The sequence below is a fragment of the Micromesistius poutassou genome, assembly GCF_964030765.1.
Source record: "Micromesistius poutassou genome assembly, chromosome: 15".
NCBI lineage: Eukaryota > Metazoa > Chordata > Actinopteri > Gadiformes > Gadidae > Micromesistius > Micromesistius poutassou.
The window spans coordinates 18981450-18996440 of NC_140285.1; the positions used below are offsets into that span (position 1 = coordinate 18981450).

A 14991-nucleotide genomic window follows, 5' to 3' on the forward strand; every position below is an offset into this window, starting at 1 on the left:
CTTCTCCTTCGGGGCACCAACCAACATCCTGGAGATAAGATAATGAAAAATGTTTGATTGTTTGGGAGAGTGCTTTAGCATTGACATTACTGTTCATCACTTGATTACACATTGTATTACCTTGTTATAAAGATATCAGAGGTGACCCATACAATGTGCCAAACATAGTGCCACATGTTGTGAAAAAGATCAAGGAAAGTGAGATACTTCATCAGTAAATCATACAGACGAGACGAGAGATATCACAGTAGCAACAGCTGAGAAGATTTGGGTTTGTGGTGACCAGGAAATGTCCACCTCACACAAACTTCCTTCTCCCATTCTCTCTCTTTACTACAACACACACACACACACACACACACACACACACACACACACACACACACACACACACACACACACACACACACACACACACACACACACACACACACACACACACACACACACACACACACACACCAGCCCTGCATAGAAGTGAGAAGTTACAGACAAATACTGCTACAGAAAGACAACAGCCACCACTGTGACCTAAACACAGAAGTATCAGAAATACACTTTCTCCTGACACAGTGCAGTGCACAATATATTAAATAAACTTAGCACAAAAAGTAAGGAAATTTGTGTTTGGTAGATTATTTCTCTGTGGTAACAATGCTTTTTGGCAATGAATCTTATACCGTTGGAAAGCCTGTTTAGTTCCCTTTCAAATGGTGCCCCATTTCTAAGGAACATGCACTTGTGGGATGAGCAGTAGAGCTGAGTATGTGGGTTGCGCCCATGAAAAATTTGCCAAATATTTTCTGCCATTGCCAAAGACACTTGTTTTGAACTTCTGGTACCCCCAGGTGCCAATCTGTGCCAATCAGGTGCCTGATTGGCACCTGATTGGCAGCACCTGTGAACATGGGCCCTACTACTGTAAGTACAGCTACAGTCAGTAAGTGTCTGCTCCAAGAATCGGCATGCCACGTTTGACTGATCTGGATAGGGCCCTTGCGATAGGGCAACTTCAAGCTGGTGTTCCGCAAAACCAAGTTGCGGCATTATTTGGAGTGAGCCCTAGTACCCTCTCCAAACTGAAGACCAAGTTCCATATAACGGGGGATGTCAAAGACAGGCCGCGAAGTGGGCGTCACAAGAAGACGAGAAGACGACACCCCAAGAAGACCATTTCATCACTCTGTCAGCACTTAGGTGTTGTAGGCTGTCTTCTACAGATCTGCAGTCAAGGTTTGCAGGATGATATGGCCAACGGCTCTCTGCCCAGACAATCCGGAACAGACTACACACAGCCAATCTCCGGTCTCATAGGGCTGCCAGGAGTCCTGCCATGACTGCCCTTCACCGTCAGGCCTGTTTGCGCTGGTGTCGGCAACACGTGCACTGGAACCCGAACATGTGAAGGAGCGTTATGTTCAGTGATGAGTCCAGATTCTGCCTACGGCCGTTGGATTGTAGGGTCAAAGTGTGGCGAAGACGCGGAGAACGCTATGCTGATTGCTGCACCGATAGAACATCTTTTGGTGGAGGCAGTGTGATGGTGTGGGGCGGCATCTCCCTCACTGGAAAAATGAGGCTTGTCATCATTGGAGGCAATCTCAATGCAGAGAGATATAGAGATGAGATTCTGCAACCAGTGGCAATCCCATATCTCCAGTCTGGGACCGAACTCTATCCCCCAAGATGACAACGCTCGCCCCCACAGGGCGGGGTTCATCAGAGACTACCTCCAGAATGTGGGAGTGCAGAGGATGGAATGGCCTGCTTGCAGTCCTGACCTCAACCCCATTGAACACTTGTGGGATCAGCTTGGACGTGCTGTTTGTGCCGTAGTGTCCAACACAACCACGTTGGCTGACTTGCGACAAATGATGGTTGAAGGATGGGATGCCATCTCACAGCAGTGTGTGACGAGGCTGGTGACCAGCATGAGGAGGAGGTGCCAGGCTGTTGTGGCTGTGTATGGTTCTTCCACACACTACTGAGGCTCCTGTTTGTGAAATTAATAAATTGTTAAATTGCCAATATGTCTTGTTTCTTCAAACTTCAAATCAATGGCAGAATAAGCTGTTTGGCATTGGCAGAGAAGATTTGGCAAATTTTTCATGGGCGCAACCCACATACTCAGCTCTGCTGCTCATCCCACAAGTGCATGTTCCTTACAAATGGGGCACCATTTGAAAGGGAACTATACAGGCTTTCCAACGGTATAAGATTTATTGCCAAAAAGCATTGTTACCACAGAGAAATAATCTACCAAACACAAATTTCCTTACTTCTTGTGCTAAGTTTATATTAGAAAGAACCTTTTTGGAAAATGACAAATGAACCTGTTTTGAAAAGATGGCAAATGCACCAATTTTGAAAAGATGGCAAAATTAATCTACTGCCTGAGTTCATCTAAGAGTAAAGAATAGCAATAGTGTTTCTTAAACGTATACGTTAAGTTCAGCCATAACCCACAGAAGTCAGTCATGTATTATATCAAAACTGCTTAGCAAGAAAAATACTAGATTCAAAGCTGTTTCAAAGCTAATTATTTGCCTTACTGTGTAAAAAAAAAAAAAAAAAAGTAGCTTTGTAGATGTGTGCCGTTGTGAGATGCTTCATTAAATTAGAGTTGCTTACGGATGTCAACAAAGTCTTTGCTCCTGGACATAATGTCCACTTTACATCCACCTTGAATATGCCAACTTTTCATCGGATTGCTCTGGACTCACCATTTCTACTGCTTCATCGAATCTGTTTGGTGTTTGCGAAGTTGTGCAAGTTCTATTTTGGAACAATCACAGCAGAGCAATCGCTCTGATCCACAGACACTATGGAAGCATATATGTAGTAAAATTCAAATGGCAATGCAATTTGCAATTTAATAAGTCATTACATTGTGCAATTGACAATTCATTATGCAATTTAATAATGTAATTTGTAAATACGTTATTCAAAGTGTATTTTAATATGCAAAGTGACAATGAAATCCTCAATACAATTTGCAAAAGTTATAACAATAAAAATAGAATAACATTTTGTCAAATTTTTTGAGTTCCTTTATTCAAATTGAAAAGCTATAGCGTCCCCGTGATTGCAATGCACTTCGCCACGCTCCGTGTGTTGCAAAATTCAAATGACATTTCAATCCGCAAAACACTTTGCAAATCGTTTTGCAAAACGTATCAGCCAATCGCGTCTGGGGGGGAACTACGTCACTTGCTCGTCAGACCAGCTGATCATCCACGCACGTTGCAATTTATTTATTTATTTATCCCGTCTTTTCCGCCATTTTCAGTTATAATTACGTAAACTCAGTCAAACCATAGACCTATTAAGAGTCAAATCTGGCACAATGCTAGGCATAGAAAATAAATTGCAACGTGCGTTTTGCAAAGTGTTTTGCGGATTGAAATGTCATTTGAATTTTGCAACACACGGAGCGTGGCGAAGTGCATTGCAATCATGGGGACGCTATGGCTTTTCAATTTGAATAAAGGAACTCAAAAGATTTGACAAAATGTTATTCTATTTTTATTGTTATAACTTTTGCAAATTTTATTGAGGATTTCATTTTCACTTTGCGTATTAAAATACACTTTGAATAACGTATTTACAAATTACATTATTAAATTGCATAATGAATTGTCAATTGCACAATGTAATGACTTATTAAATTGCAAATTGCATTGCCATTTGAATTTTACTACATATATGCTTCCATAGACACGGGACCAGTCTACTGTGCGCACTAGGATGGCCGTCATTCCATAAAAGAACACTGGAACTTTGACAGGGGCACAAAGGCCACCTTGGCCGTAAGTTGAACATTTTTTCACAGGGCATCAAGGCCGTCATGAAATTCCCACCCTGACACACACACACACACACACACACACACACACACACACACACACACACACACACACACACACACACACACACAGTCTAAACAGGACTCAACATAAACTCTTCAAAGCTGCCAGCTTGCCTCATTACAAACTGCCTATTATTGAGATATAAAAATGATGACAACACTGGTTAGTTTTACAATCAACATTTGGATTTATTTGTGTTTTACCTTTGTAATTTAATTTGGATTTTACATTTCATACACATTCTTAAAAACAGTACACAGTACACCAGAGATGGGGGACTCGAGTCGCCAGATGGAGGACTTGTGACTTGCTTGATCAACAGTGATTAAAGACTTGAATTGGACTGGATATCCATGACTTAAGACTTGACTTAGACTTGCATGCAATGACTCGACAAGTCATTGCTGTCTTGGTTAATATGTAAATTATCAAAAATATATATTTTTTTCGATTGGCTATTTCCTGTTGCATGTGGGCGAACCTGGCAACCTGTAGTCTCTACCAAGTGACGCACGTGCACCCGTAACTGTGCGTTCACACCAAGACATTTTTCGCCTGTTTGCGCGACCAGGCAAATGTTGTCGCTCGACAAATCAAAATCTGTCGCTGGGCAGTTATGTGTGCAGTTATGTCAGGCGAACTTTGTCGTGCAGCGAATTTTGTCGCACAACATCTTTTGCCCGCCAACGGTGCTTTATGCCAATTCATTCTCATCAACCATGGCCGAGATAACCACCATTGCATGTCTTACCTGTTGTGGAAGAGGGAGAGACTTCGGAATGCCAGTCGTTTATGGGTTAATAATATAATCCGGAGGCCCACACCGCTTTGTGCCGTGATATTATATATAGTATATATATATAGGTGTCAATAATATGTACATAATTTGTACATAATAATTGATGGATTAATTTTAAGTAACAATGGCTTGTGCTTACTCCACTTGTGACATATTTCAGCCGTAACATCCTCACATAGCCACAGGGAGCAAAATGTCCCTAACGGTTATGTAAATTAGTACATTGAATTAAATTGCAATGAAATTACAAACGATCCACATTAAAGAGAATAAGCTCCGAAACAGATAAAATAAAAATTAGGTAATATTACACCAGACCTCCATTACATTTTTCATCTCGCGCACCCCCTGGTGGCAGCTCGCGTACCCCTTTGGGTGCACGTACCACACTTTGGGAATCCCTGCTCTAAAGGATTCCTACACGTCAGCAAAAAGAGACGTATGCCCTGGGAATCATCACACTCTTTCCGTCGCTGAAGGATCCTTTTTATCCAAAGGGCTATGTAAGTAAAAAAAAAAAAAAAGGTTAACTTCCGATAAAGCACCTGTTTTACAGACTAGAGCTATGGGGTTTAGTTTACATGATTGAATGCACCATTAACTTAACTAAAAACAACAAAAAAATGTTTATACTGATCTACTATGCACATCATAGTACCACTGAGCAAAGCTTGCTACAAAGTTTGACTCAACCATGAAGATAGTCATGTCCAGGAAGAACTGGGCGACGGGCAGTCCACAGGCAGTGCCTAAATTACAAGGACCAAACCGCCCAAGACCAGCAGCCACAGTGCCTCAGCAGCTTGATGGAGATGCTTGCAGGGAGGCTATTTCATTTCTTGTTCACTCTCCTGATGAAGCAAGTGTGTTTGAGAAGATGAAGTGGACCTTACAACATCGCCAGGACCTAGTGCGTGACGCGCAGAGATCTGCCGATGTCTTCAAAACATTTCCACATTTTTTAGATGTCAAAGGACTAGTGAGTTGTGAATTTTATTTAAAATCCAGTCTTTAAACTCTTGTCTTTAATTTGGTTGGTTGCAAGCAGTTAACAATGCTCTGACCATTAGCTTAATGTATTTACATTTGTGTATGATCAACATATGAATCAGGACTTCCTGCTGCTGTTTGGTGGTGAAACAGCATCCAAGATGCTTGAAAAGTGGGACACTGCATTCAAGTACAAGGTTATCAAGGAGGCAAAACACCTGACTCAGTCAACAGAGCTGTGCCGACTTCTGAATGCTGCTGAGAAACCTACGGCGAATGTTGACACCAGTAAGTATGCAGGGATGGTTTTTATTCCAAATAGCTAGTGCTCTGTGCATTCCAAGTAGGTACTGATGACTTGTTTGTGTTGTTTCTCCCCCCTGATAGGTTGGGACAGTGACATGGCTTCTCTGCTGCTGCTCCTCCATCTCTTGCCACCAACAGCTGGATGGAAGAGGAGAAAAATCAGTTCCAGTGACGCAGTGGACAAAATGGTTCACTTTCACAAGGTATGGATGTCTCATCTGTTTTTCCCCCAGCAACAAAAGAGAGAACTTATCTAGTTGGTGGTTGACCAATATCGTTTTTCCAAAGGCTATGCCTATTACTTAGCAAGCAGGTCGGCCAATGGCCCATATACAAAGCAGATTTTTGAATTTGATAAATGACAATTTAATAACAAATGAGAAACAACATTTACATACTTCAGTCCAGAACGCGGGGTCACCAACAAAATGCTGGATTTCATGGAAAATGCAGATGAGTCTGCTGCTGGGATTGTAGCTCTCATAGAGCAGTGGCTTGACAAATGTGGCTTATCATTTGATCAAGTGACAGCATTTAGTACAGACAATACAAATGTGAATTACGGAATTCACAACTCTGTCTTCACCAACTTGAAGAAGAAACAAAAAGATCTGCTGCAAGGAAACTGCCATGCCCACATTGTGCACAACACAGTGAAGCATGCTCTTGACCAGCTCACTGTAGATGTGGAAAATGTTGTGCTGAAGGTCTATGCTTTTGTAACCCAGGTCCCAGATACCTGTTGACGTGACGTCATCATTTGTTGTTCTCGCGAGATTTGTGTATATCTCGTGAGAGTTGGTTGAGCCAATCAGAGCTTCCGCTAGGCACGTTATACGGCAGTAGAGGTAGCAGCAGGTCAGACTGAGTGAGAGAGTGAACTGAGCGTGGGAGCAGCGGCGTTGTCTGTGGCAGAAAGCCGACCGCTTGGTAACTCTAACTATTCTCATCTTTATCGTCATTATAGTAACAGAATGCAAGGTATACAGTGTTGTGTTAATTGTTTTAGATGCATCCACGGCCGCCGATCTGGGTCGGGTCAGTGACTGTGTGCTTGAATGAACAGCGGAATTGGTGAGTGCTGTTTTGTGTGTTACCTGCTGCTGCTACCTGTTAAGCTGCTACATGCTAAGTGCTACGTGCCTGCTCTGATTGTTGCTCCAGTAATGTTGGTACATTTTCTGTGAATGGGATGTGTTTACGGATGAATGTATAAATGTGTATGGGTAGTGTGTTCAATGTTAAATGTATTTAATGTGTGCTGCAACGGACGATTAGCGCTTAGCCGTTAGCACCGTCCGTTAGCTTAGCCGCTAATGCTAACGCTAGCAGGCGGAAATGGTAATGCTAACCGGAAGTGATGTAGTTACCCTGTAAAACTATCATTGGTAGTAATAAGTGGATTTAACATTTATTTCACTTTGTTTACTATTGAGTTTATGATATCTGAAAGTGACACAGCTGTGATTTATTTATTTATTGTTGATTGTTTAAAATGGGCCTTGTGTCTATGCAGGCCAGGTTACCCTGAGACACTGATGGCGAGTTAGGACTGGAAGGAACCAGACCCATGTGTCTGCTTGAGCAGCAAGACACCAACGATAGCACTTGGTGCTCAACTCCAGGCATCCCCTCACACACACCTTCACCCACGCAACCACCAGCCCAATCCCCTTTTCTCCCCCCTTCCCGGACAATACACAACCACCTACCTCATACAGACTCTCTCTCTCTCTCTCTCTCTCTCTCTCTCTCTCTCTCTCTCTCTCTCTCTCTCTCTCTCTCTCTCTCTCTCTCTCTCTCTCTCTCTCTCTCTCTCCCTCCCTCTCTTTTGGGGTGGATGAGAAAAGACTCTTGGGGCTGGCAGCAACTTGCTGCATGGGTTTGATATTGGTGTGATTTACTATTTGTGTGTGATTGATTATTGCCTGTTGAATCGAAGTATACTGAACGAGACTTAGTCTATTGATAATTCAATTATCACTATTACACTTTTGGCCAACTGTATATTTTGTATATAACTCTCACCTGTGTACAATACACTTTACTTCATTCAAACTTCCTTTGTCTTTGGTTTTCATTCACATTCTGTACATCAGAGCAATTTAATCCTCCCGCCTTATCTTCTGATTAGCCCATTACCTACTCTATTCAACTTAGCACTTACCACTGTTGCGGGCGCCCCGCCCCACAGGAGTCGCGCCTGTGGTGGGCGTCCCTTATTTTCATTTCTGAAAGGTGGCAACCCTAGTGACAAGAGTGGTAAATTATATCCTTCTTGCTTTGGATACAAATACGAGCTTGATGCTTGTGTTGCTCGACCTTAGTGCTGCGTTTGACACGATCGACCACAGCATTCTTCTTCACCGTCTTGAGCACTATTTTGGCTTTGGGGGTACGGCTCTTCACTGGCTTGAATCTTACCTCACAGATAGAACACAGTTTGTGCTCTATGAGGGTTCAGAAAGTACTGCAAACTACGCTTTGGTGTACCACAAGGGTCGGTCCTTGGTCCATTGCTTTTTGCAATCTACATGCTTCCCTTGGGCGACGTTATATGCAGCTTCGGAATTAGCTTCCACTGCTATGCGGATGACACCCAACTCTTTAATCCTGTAGAATCAAGAGACAGCCCAGATCCAGAAGGTTGAGTCCTGTCTGGCTGCAGTGAAGAGGTGGATGTTACAGAACTTCCTGCAGCTTAACACTGGGAAGACAGATGATAATTATCGGCTCTAAACTGGACCAGAGTAAATTGGAGAGTCTCACTGTGGTTGGATGGCTTAGATGCAGAGACACTGATTCACGCATTTATATCATCAAGACTGGATTATTGTAATTCAGTGTTCTCGGGTCTAACTAACTCTCCCACGAGAAGTCTACACCTTGTACAGAATGCTGCAGACTACTGACTGGAACGAGAAAGTTTGATCACATCACTCCTATTATCACCTCTTTGCACTGGCTACCAATAACTTCCAGATCGGATTTTAAGGTGCTACTGCTAACCTATAAAGCCTTGCATGGACGAGCTCCATCCTCCCTGAAGGACCTCATCGTTCCTTACAGTCCTTCACGGCCCCTCCAGTCTTTGGGAGCTGGCATTCTTTCGCTACCAAAGGTTAAAAAGAAATCGGCTGGACAGAGAGCCTTCGCCTACCGGGCCCCTTTCCTATGAAATAGTCTGCCACCTGTGATCAGGGAAGCTGACTCTGTGGAGCTATTCAAAGCAAAGCTCAAAACGCACCTTTACAGCCTTGCGTTTGAGACATAGGGGTGCTAAAACAATACAGACGCGATGCGAAGACCGCTGCGTGTTTGTTCGTGCTTCTGCTAATGCAGTTACTAAATGAGTAGCAGTATATATTTCCACTATGTACTTTTTCCCTTCTAATTCATTATTCTCTCTGTTCTAGCGTGTTGCGGTGAAACTGGATGCCTGGATTCTCCTCATTAGTCCAGTAATTTTATGGAAAAGGGTTGAACAAATTGCAACAGAAGCAAACTCACTGATTTTGTATCCTCAATATGTCCTGAGTAAGGAAAAAAAAGCCCTGAAGAATCCCATTAGGGGAAAGTTTAGAAAAAAACCGAAATACACCCTATTCATACACCTATTAATTATTTTTCTCATGCGAATAGGAAAAAAAAATAATCCTTCAGATATCACCATGAAAATTATTGAGTTGATAACTTACATCAAGACAAACAAAAAATGTATTACAAGTTTTTTTGAAATTGTTTGTTAACATGGGCAAACGGGGCATAATCTAATTGTATGTGCCAATTTGCATAAATACCAGAATGGGGCCCCGGCCCGCGGTGCGGCTGGCTGGGGCCCCCGCACCGTACGCCGGCAACCTGGGCCGGATTCCCGCCCCGTGGTCATTTCTGGATCCCACCCCGACTCTCTCTCCCACTCGCCTCCTGTCGCTCTCTACTGTCCTATCTGATTAAAGGCATAAAACGCCCCAAAAAAGAATATAATATAATAATAAAAAAAAAACCATAACGGATCTAAACATAAGGTATAGCCAGATGAAAATGAAAATGTATTGTAGAATCTTGTTGACATCAAGTGTCACCATGACAACAAATGTCACCATTCTATTGCCAACTGTCAATCTACTCTCACTAAGCTCAGGTAAGAAAGATTTCCTTTTGTTTCTCCAACATGGATAATTCAACCTACATTAATAAAAAATACCTGGTGATAAACTACAATTTATTGGGATCATCTGGATGTGTGTTGAGCTGTGGTACGACTATTATTGGTGAAAAGGTGTCAAGTTTAGGATTGGTGAATATTTTCACTACACAGTTGTGTTAACTAGCTAAGCTAGAAGCAGCAAAGAACTTGATAGCTGTCTCAAGACTAATTGACTTGAATTACTTACATGGCAGTGCAATGCCTACGATAACCCATGTATCCATATCTTAATGAATGACAGTATTTTCCTGTAATAAGTGTGATAAATAGATCATGGTTTTGTGGTTATCTTCATGCTACTCTAGCCTAACACTTTATCTTTTATCTAGAGTAGACTATGCCTACACACTGCACCACACTGGTTCTGACTGTCCACATAAATGTTGGTTAAAGTAGGATTCAAAGTATCACCATATTAGATTGCTTAGATATAAGCTATAGTTATATCAACAAAAACAAAACATCAGTAGGCTAAATTATGATGACGATGAAAGTTACATTTGGAAATAGCAAGAAACAATAATTTTGTTCTATACATGGTTTTCTGTCTCCCTTTACTCCCCCCATTACTAATGTAGGCCAGTCCTGGTTGTGTCACATAACACATGTCCCATCTGCACCTACTGTTCACCTAAATTTGAGGTAAAGAAGAATATGCTTTGTATGTTGCCATCAGTGTTAATTGTTATGTTTACTTTGAATCATTGATCAGTGAGATTTATCAGTCTACATAAAGGTTTGAATTGAGTGAATTTTTATCCATTTTCAGGAATGGAGGAATATGAACAGTGTGTCATTTGCAAGAAGGATGTTGATGGATCAGGGTCATTATCAACACTTGGAGAGAAGGGAAGTTTTCTCTATCAACAAGGCCAGTAAAAAGATGAGACAACATTCTCATTGTACCTGGTGATAAAGTACACAGAGACTGTCAACGTTCTTATACTAGACGACCACAGATAGCCAAGGACTCAGAACCAAGTAGACAAACACGAAGATCAAATGGTACATTATCTTTCAATACTGACTGCCTCTTTTGTGGTACACAAGCTGAGGTTGGGAAAAAGAAAGAGGCCATGGGAATCTGAAGTTCACCAAATCAAGACGATTGACATCAATGAGACACTTTTGGGAACATGTGACGAACAAGGTGATGAATGGTCAGAGGCTGTGAAAGCACGAATTCTGCATGCACATGATATACATGCAGCAGATGCGGTATATCACCAGACTTGCAGTGTGAATTTTCGTACAAAGAAGCAAATACCAGCAGCATATAAAACAGACACTGAACAAGAGTCAAAGAGGGTGAAGGTTGGCCACCCTCAACACGATGAGAGGACAGCAGCCTTTTTGGAGGTGGCAAAGTATATTGAAGAAAACGATGATGAGCAGATCACCATAAAGGATCTAATTGACCTCATGCAGCAGAAGCTTGCACACAGTGAAAGTGAAGCATATACTTATACGTATATGAAGAAAAGGCTGGAAGAACACTTTGGAGAGAAGATCATATACACTCTGATGGATGGAAAACCAATCGTGGTTACCATGAAGACAACAGCTAAGGCGGTGCTGCAAGACTACTATGACACACAGAACAAGGAGACAAACACAAATGAAGAGAAGATCAGGCTTGTAAAGGCAGCAGCAAAGCTCATTAAACAAGATATCAAAGAAATCGAGCTATCTAATATGAATCTTACCCGAATGTCGATGACATAGAATCTCCGGAGGCTGCCATCAGGATTCTTCCAGATACTCTTCACTTGCTCCTGGAAAAACTATTTGTTGGGACCAAAACTCAAGCCAAAGTAGCGGCAATTGGACAGGCACTGATGCAGGCAACCAGACCTAGAGTGATGTTAGCACCACTTCAGTTTGGATTGGGTGTACAACTATATCGCCACTTTGCCTCACGGTTCCTCATTGACACTCTTCATCATCTTGGGTTTTGCTTCTCATATGAGGAGGTGCACCGATTTGAGCGAAATGCAGCCAAGTTCTATGGAGCTAACATTCCTGACCTATCAACACAGTTTGTCCAATATGCTGCCGACAATGTCGACTATAACATCCGCACACTTGATGGGCTTGGTACATTCCATGGTATGGGGATGATTGCCACCATTACCCCTGGAATTACATCGAGGAAGACAATCCCAAGGTTGAAGGCTACTTCCTTGGATGTGGCAGCTGTTGGAAGGGTAGATGTACAGTACTTCAGAGAGGAAAGGAATAACTTCACAGCAATAACCTACCAGAAGCTTCAAAGACTTCAGGTCCAGAATAGCTGTGAAAACCTTGATGTCCTATGGAAGTCATCCATCCTCTTCGGGTCCCCCAGACCAGCATGGTCAGGAATGATGCAGTTTGTGCATAAAGGCGACCACCCTGGCAAGTCGAGCGTTATGTTCCTGCCCATGATTGATCTGAATCCAAGTGATAGCACATGCATATTCTCAACGCTGAAATATGTTAGTCAACATGCGCAACGTCACAATGTCACCCCAGTCATCACCTTTGATCAGCCTCTTTGGTGGAAGGCTCTCATGATCGTCAACTCTCAGCCGATGGAAAGTGATCCGAGACAAATCGTCTTACGTTTGGGTGGCTTCCATGCAGAGATGAGCTTCCTCGGTTGTTTCGGACACCTGATGGCCTCATCTGGACTCCAAGAAGTGCTGGAGTTGATCTATGCCCCAAACACAGTAATCCACATGATGTCTGGCAAAGCTGTTGCACGAGCGGTTCGTGCACACTCAATTGTCGATGCGTCCCTCAATGCACTGATTCTGGCAGATGTTTTCAATGTAAATCTACCACAGCAATATGGAACATCAGACAAGAGTAAGGAAGGAGAGTCAGAGTCAGCTGAAGCTGTTACAGCGATGGAGACCAATGACAGTGATGGAGACCAGGTGACAGAGGTGAGCAGAGATGCAGATGTGGATGAAGCTTTGGAGATATATAAGAATTTGATGGATGGAACAATATCAGCTGAAGAGGCCAGTCAGTCTGATGTTCTCGTGAGAATCAAAGGCCGCCTTCAGAAGCACATTGAGTCCATCAAGAAGACCTCAAGAACCTCAGCTCTCTGGATGCAGTACATGGATATGCAAGACATCCTACGAAAGTACATAAGTGCAGAGCGCACCGGAAACTGGCCATTACATCTGCAGGCTATCCAGGACATGCTACCCTATCTGGCAGCATCAGGACACAATCTGTACACCAAATCTGCTAGGGTGTATCTTCAGCAGATGCAAAACCTCCAGACCACACACCCAGGAGTCCATCAACATTTCGAGAAAGGGTTCCGCGTGATCCGTCGGAGCGACCGCCATTGGGCAGGTCTCTCACCTGACTTGATCATTGAGCAGGTTCTCATGAGGAGTTTAAAAACCAGTGGTGGGCTCACACGAGGGCGAGGGATGACGGAGCAACAACGTCTGTTGTGGCTGCTATCCATGCCTGCCTGTGGAGAAGTAAACCAGGCAATGGAAGGACTCACAGGGGTCAACTACAACACTGGAGAGCAGAATAAAGACATGACAAAAGCAAGGCAAGCCCGTGACTGGAAGGATACATTAATAGTTCTCAGTCATCTACAGGAGCAAAATCCATTCAGCAGTGACCCAAGTCTGAGGAACATTGCCACCGGGGAGCATGCTCTTTCCAACGTCAACGTTGATACTGCACGTCTGTTGGCACTGCAATCCTGAAGTCAATGGATGGAAAAACACCTGGTGACTATACTTTCAAAAGGAAAGACCAAGCTGTCACTCTTGGCATGAGGTCTTCTGTGAGGATTGATGGAAAAGAAATTCAAGTTGATCCACAGCTTCTCTTCCAGAGACTGGTGATAGTGGCACAGAAGTGTGATGAACTCGAGGCAGCCCTCAAGTATGAGCTATGTAGCTATCCGGCATCTCTATTTGATTCCTCGCTTCTGCTTCATGAAGCAAAGAAGCCTGCCCTCGCTAATGCCATCTGGAAACTTGTTGGGCCAGATGTTTCAGCAGAAAATGTGGTCGATAGCAGCCAGTACGTCTTGGATGGTGGAGCACTTCTTCAACGCATCCCATGTTCCCAGGGATCTACTTACAAAGACATATGCCACCAATACACAGATTACGTAGGGAAGAAGTATGGCAAGGCTGTAGTGGTGTTCGATGGCTATCAGTAGTAACAACACGAAGGATATGACACACCAGAGATGGTCAAAAGGGAGGATTGGCGCTACAGTGACATTCACAGCCGACATGACGCTCACAATGAAGAAGGAAGAGTTCTTGGTAAACAGGCAGAATAAACACCTATTCCTTTCCATGCTAAGTGGAGAGCTACCATGCCTCAGGAGATGCAGATCTGTTGATTGTGCAGAAAGCTGTGCAGTGTGCTACCATCAACAACACTGTGCTAATAGGGGATGACACAGATCTATTAGTCCTTCTCTGCTACCATGCAAGCATGGATTCCCATGATCTGTTCCTCTGTAGTGAGTCAAGGAGGAACACAAAGAAGCCTTTCATGTGGAACATGAAGGCTACAAAAGAACGGCTCGGCCCAGGCATTTGTAAGCATATTGTTATGATATTTTAGTCCAGGGAAGGCCGCCGAGACAGGATCGCTTTTAACTCACTTTATTTGGTTAAGGTTATTGATCTATTGTCTATCGTCTATGAAACAAAAGGAGAGGGATCGTATATAACACGCGCGGAGCGTCTCTAAGCTTTACATCTAATCGATACGCCGCCCAAGAGATTCTGACCTAAAATGGCGGAGTCCGAGTTTTATATCAGGTGAGAGTAGAC

General features: G+C 43.1%; 1 protein-coding gene across 1 annotated transcript; it reads left to right on the forward strand.

Moving 5' to 3' along the window:
• Positions 1-1622: 1622 nt before the first annotated feature.
• On the forward strand, positions 1623-6710 carry LOC311360197 (uncharacterized protein; the record flags this gene model as incomplete). Its single annotated transcript, XM_084480282.1, has 6 exons — positions 1623-1963; positions 5081-5171; positions 5369-5647; positions 5739-5946; positions 6046-6167; positions 6561-6710. The coding sequence occupies 6 exons, from the start codon at positions 1623-1625 to the stop codon at positions 6708-6710; spliced, it is 1191 nt and encodes a 396-aa protein (XP_084336408.1).
• Between the last annotated feature and the right edge of the window lie 8281 nt (positions 6711-14991).